We start from the raw sequence: 5,126 nt of genomic DNA, 5'->3' as shown, positions 1-5,126 counted from the left end.
TGAACCCAACTGCATGCTGAAATTAGTAATGCTTAGTTAGGAGTCTGAGATATCTTTAACTACAGCAACACCTCCCAGTGCTACTCCCAGGCCAGAGTTTAACACCACAGACTTGAAGAATACAAAACTGGTGAGTAAATCCATTAAACTTTAGCATCAACTTTAATTTTACCCTTAAGTGCAGTTGTTGATGTGAACAAAGCATGTTACAGCCCCAGGAGCTGCAGGACACAGCTGCTGTGTTCACTGGGATCACACCACACTGCAATCACTTGACAGCAGATGCTCTTACTGGCTCCTTCTGCCAGCCTGACACAACTTGAGCCATCCCCCCAAGGAGCTGAGCTTGGCTCCTGCACCTCACCCACTGGAACACCATGGGCTGTGTTTGTGGGAATGACCACACTCACGTTTCCATCAGGGCTGGATGTCACTGGCACTGACACACACCATGCACAGGTTGTTGCTGCTCAGCTCTGCAGTGCTCAGTGCCCAGCAAGGCAAGGCCCAGCCTGGACAGTCTGTTTGCAGGAGGTGTTTGCATGGGTGAGCAAGTGTGTGTGGGAACACACGACAGGGAGCAGTGCAGGACATTTCCTGGTCACAACCTAAAACTAGCTCCTCTGCCATGGAGTCCTTCCCAGCTGGAGAGGGAAAAGCCACTCACTGTAGGTGACAAATGCTGTGTGAGTGTCCTTGCCTGGTTCTCCAAGAACAGATGACAGATCATCAGCTCCTCTCAAACACAGCCAAACACCTGGAGCAACTTAATGAAGCACAGTCATGTCTAACCTGGGTAAGTTCCTGATGGTAAGGATTTATTATATTTACAGCACACTTTGGTTTTTTAAAAAAATAGATTCCTTCGAGGAGGATTTAAACTTCAATTGAACTTGTGGATTGTCTAGAGTAACCCAAGTGAGGAAGGGACAGGCAGCTACAGGAGTCTCTCTGCAGTAGCACAGAGGGGGAGCTGCAGGAAGCTCCCTCCTGCCTTCTGAGAAGGCACCAGCCTGCACTGCTGCCTCGGTGCACTGATGTTCTGCTCCATGTGCAGCTCCAGACCTGGATATGCACATGTTCCATGCACACACACCTGCTCTTGATTCCCATTGGCATTCCAGTTCCTTGTTTTGATCACAACTTCACCTTTCTCAGCTGGATCCGTGGCAGACAGGAACACAGGTCTGTCAGCAAAGGTGCTGCATCCAGGTCAGTCAGGTGTGATTTCTCCCTCTGCTAAGACAATGCACATGCCCAGTGGCAATCTGACAAAAATAAACTTGTTCTGTCTCCGGAACCGAAGAGTCAATTACCAAAATAAACCATTTGTTATTCAGATGGTCACAGAGTGACAAGGTATGTTGGGAATGCTAAGTCCACAGACAGAGGAAACCTCACTCAGCACAGGCACAGTCCAGCTCAGGTTAAGGCCATGTCCCTCACAGAAGAACACATCGGAAAAAGCTGCTTTTCTTTTGCTGGTCTGGTGTGATTTTGACTCCCTGGTTGCTGCCTTGTGGGCTATTGCCTTCCTGAAGATGCAAAGAATATGCAGTTACTTATTTATACTAAACAGCTTCTCCCATCCACATTCATCTGCTCACTCTGTTCAGCCAAGGTACACACAAAAACCTCTCCTAGAATCAACAGGAGGATTCCCTGGGTCTGACACCAGCCATGACAAGATGTTAGAGAACTGCATCTGCAGCTCTAGGCATCAACTAGGTCATACTGCAGCTCTGCTTCTTCTGTAAACTCAGAGACAGCTGAGACTCAAACACAGAGATTTCAGGGCATGTCTGGCACTTGCTGAAATGCTTAGGAGTTGCAGGTGAGACCCAAAATATCTCTCTATCAGCTTATGTCTGCTCACACAAAGGTGGAAGCTCAGTAAGAGCAGGAGGAACCTTTGTTAGGTTTGTATTTCCTAAGGAACAAACCGACATTGATGTGTTTATTTGTTGTAAAAAGATAACCCAAACACTGCTCAGAATCTTTGCAAAGATTAGCTCGACACATCAGTTCTTTACCTATGAAATCTGTACCCTGAAGTTTGGTATGTGCCTCCTCTAATTCCTATGGTTGCTAAGATTTTCAGACTGCAAGAGTAAGGACCATCACTAAACTTCTCCACAAACACACACCTTTGGATAGAACAAGTACCAGATGATGTTACTTAAAACCCTCACCCAGTGCAGCCAATTCTTGGGGTGCAGAGACAACTCTTTACAAGCCAAGAGTTGTCAATTTGTCAAGGTCAGAGCTTGACAAAATCAAAACCACATTCCCAGAACCACAGAAGAGTTTTCATGCACTGTGAGACACTTCCTGCAATGTAGCTTTGGGCTGGATATTTTCTGGTACTACTTAAAGAGTGGATGAAACCAGTTACTCACCAACTTCTTGTCCATTTTTGCTTTGATATCTCTTGCAAGAGTGAAAAATGCCTGGGACAATCAAACAGCTCAGTGTTAGAGGGTAAATAAAATACACTCCAGCAGTTTGGTTCAGCAAGGAGCTGCTTTCCTGAGTTTCTGCACACATCAAACTCCTCAGGAACATCAAGTTTTTGGGTTTCTTTCCCTCACTCCATGTTTAAATGCTCCTTCTCTAACTCCACAACCAAAAGCCCCAAAGCCAAACTGGCATCCCCACCCAGGGTTTGTACAGTCCTTGATCAATCCCATCCTTGAACACAAAGACAGGAGCTGAGTTTCCCCATGTGCTGCTCTGGTGCCCTTTGCCCTAACACCCTGGGGAATGCTCTAAGCACCACGTTCATTTACATATATTAGCATAACACAGGTTAGACAACAACTTCAGGGAACACATGGATATGTGCCCAACAAGAGTTCTGCATCCAAGCGGATTGCAGACAAGTGTTGTCACTGCTTATATACACAAACAAGGTGATAAATCTCAGAGAAAGGTGTCAGTACTTACATTCTCTATGTTTATATTTGCTTTTGCACTGGTCTCCATAAATTTAATCCCAAAACTTGCAGCAAGCTGAACAAAAGCAAATTTCATGTTAGTTGAGTGACTGCAGGAACAGCTCCAAACACAAGCACAGGCTCTGCCCCCACCACGACTCACTGAGTTGGGATTTACTCAGGCACAACAACAGGCAAGAATTAGGAACTAAATCTCACTGCTCCTGGCATCTGTTCTCAATGGATTTGCTCTGCTCTGTTACTGCTCATGTTTTAACCTGCTTTCTCTTTCCTTTCTGGCACACATACCTTGTCAGCCTTGTAACCTCTAGCGTGCAGCTGCACCTTCTCTGCCTTGACCACGTAACATCTGACACCACAAAACCCAATCCCCTGTCTCGGTGGCTTTCAGCCAAAGAGAGGCATTTTCTCTCTGTCAAACTCTAGTACCCTTTTTCTGACAAAAATCCATCTCACTGCTTTGCACCTGACAGAGAATCAACAAATAAACCCTTAGCACAGGCTCAGCTGTGTCTCGCAGTGGGGAAATGCATTGCCATGGCACCTTGGGGAACGTTCACTCCCTGCACTGCAGTGTCACATCAGTGTGCAGACAGCAACAGTGCAGCTTCAGACTCTGAAAACTCCAAGCTGAAGCACATCAAAGCTACAGCACTTACCTTCTCCCCCTGCTCTCTAGAAACTTGTCTTTTGTCGTTTGCATCGCATTTGTTCCCCAGGATCATTTTTTCCACGTCTGGAGAGGCGTGCTGGGACAGACAGAGCACAGACACTGTCAGGCACAGGAGGCACCAGTTGAGTACCCAATGTGGAGATGCTGGTGCTGAGCATCTCCCACAGATTTCCAGGCTCCCCTAAGCACTCATCCCAGCAGCCCAGAGTGTCCTGCATGACAGCAGCTCTTGGATCACTTGTCATGGCAGGAAACTGGCACAGGTTGCCCAGGGAGGCTGTGGCTGCCCCAACCCTGGCAGTGTTCATTCCAGGTTGGATAAAACCTTGAGCAAGCTGCTCTGGTGGGAGATGGCCCTGCCCAGGGCAGGGGGTTGGGACTGAATGATCCCTAAACTCCATCCCAACCCCTTAACATTCCATGATTCTGTGATTAGGTTCCCTCATCACTACAAGGGCCACAGCCCCCACAGCAAATCGCTGTCAGACAAGGCATTCCAGGAGTTATTACTCATTTCCATCCCATTTATATTCCAAACACCCTTCAGCACATGAATTCAAAGCAAGCGAAACACTTCAGAAGCAATTAAAGCTTCAACCACTTTCAGAGGAAGAAGCAGCACCTTTAATAGTCTGTAGAGAGAGAAATTACCTCTTCAATATTCCTGACCCAGTTCCGAATGTTTTCAAAAGACTTTTCGTTGGTGATGTCATACACCAACATGATGCCCTAAAAGTGAGAAGGAGAAAAGCTCTTTGAAGCAGAAAAGAGCAACAGCAACACCTATTTTTACCACAGCTAATGGCAGTGAGATACGGTGTTCAGGACATGTATTTATAGAGTGGAACAGGGAAGAAGCTGCTCCTGGAGCTCCATATCAGCCCAGCACAGCTCAGGGTGTGCTGCCAGGCACAGGGAGCAGCTCAGTTGTGTGTGTTCACATCAGCCCCAGCCGAGCTGGCCTCGGGGGGTGGGTTAGCACAGGATCTCTGCAGGGTTCCTACCATGGCTCCCCTGTAGTAGGCAGTGGTGATGGTCCTGAATCGCTCCTGCCCAGCCGTGTCCCTGCAACAGACAAGACCTGTGGCTCACACAAACAACCTCCAGCACCACCCCTGAGCTCAGCCCACCAAAAGGCTGAAATCCTTTAACTCGAACCAGCCCCGAGGCACATCAAAAGTGTCTGTTAGCCTCTAGGACACCCCAACCAACCACACAGCACAGCTGGAACACCAACACCCCCCGACACCCATCCCTGACCCCACACCCTCCGCAGCACGGGAGCCTCACCAGATCTGCAGCTTGATCCTCTTCCCATCGAGCTCTATCGTCCTTATTTTAAAATCAATACCTGAAAAGAGAAAAGCAACTCCATTACTCAGTTCCTACGGAAAAACCAAACTCAATTCCTTCCAATTTCACCGTTCAGTTTCCAATCCTCAGAGCTCCCTCACGGTTCGAGCACAGCTCGGGCCGAGACGATCAGTAACGACCGA

General features: G+C 47.8%; 1 protein-coding gene across 1 annotated transcript; it reads right to left on the bottom strand.

Moving 5' to 3' along the window:
* Positions 1 to 1,442: 1,442 nt before the first annotated feature.
* RAB8A (RAB8A, member RAS oncogene family) lies at positions 1,443 to 4,981 on the bottom strand (the record flags this gene model as incomplete). The annotated part of the gene is made up of 7 exons (XM_009082496.1): positions 1,443 to 1,535; positions 2,400 to 2,450; positions 2,947 to 3,012; positions 3,617 to 3,706; positions 4,282 to 4,359; positions 4,635 to 4,695; positions 4,921 to 4,981. Coding segments are annotated over 7 exons (500 nt in total), but the record flags the coding sequence as incomplete, so codon positions are not given.
* Between the last annotated feature and the right edge of the window lie 145 nt (positions 4,982 to 5,126).

This window comes from Acanthisitta chloris, unplaced genomic scaffold (assembly GCF_000695815.1).
Source record: "Acanthisitta chloris isolate BGI_N310 unplaced genomic scaffold, ASM69581v1 scaffold25630, whole genome shotgun sequence".
In the NCBI taxonomy this organism is placed as follows: Eukaryota; Metazoa; Chordata; class Aves; order Passeriformes; family Acanthisittidae; genus Acanthisitta; species Acanthisitta chloris.
Note: the sequence above shows the minus strand (reverse complement) of the source record. Positions and strands in the feature narration are given on the sequence as shown.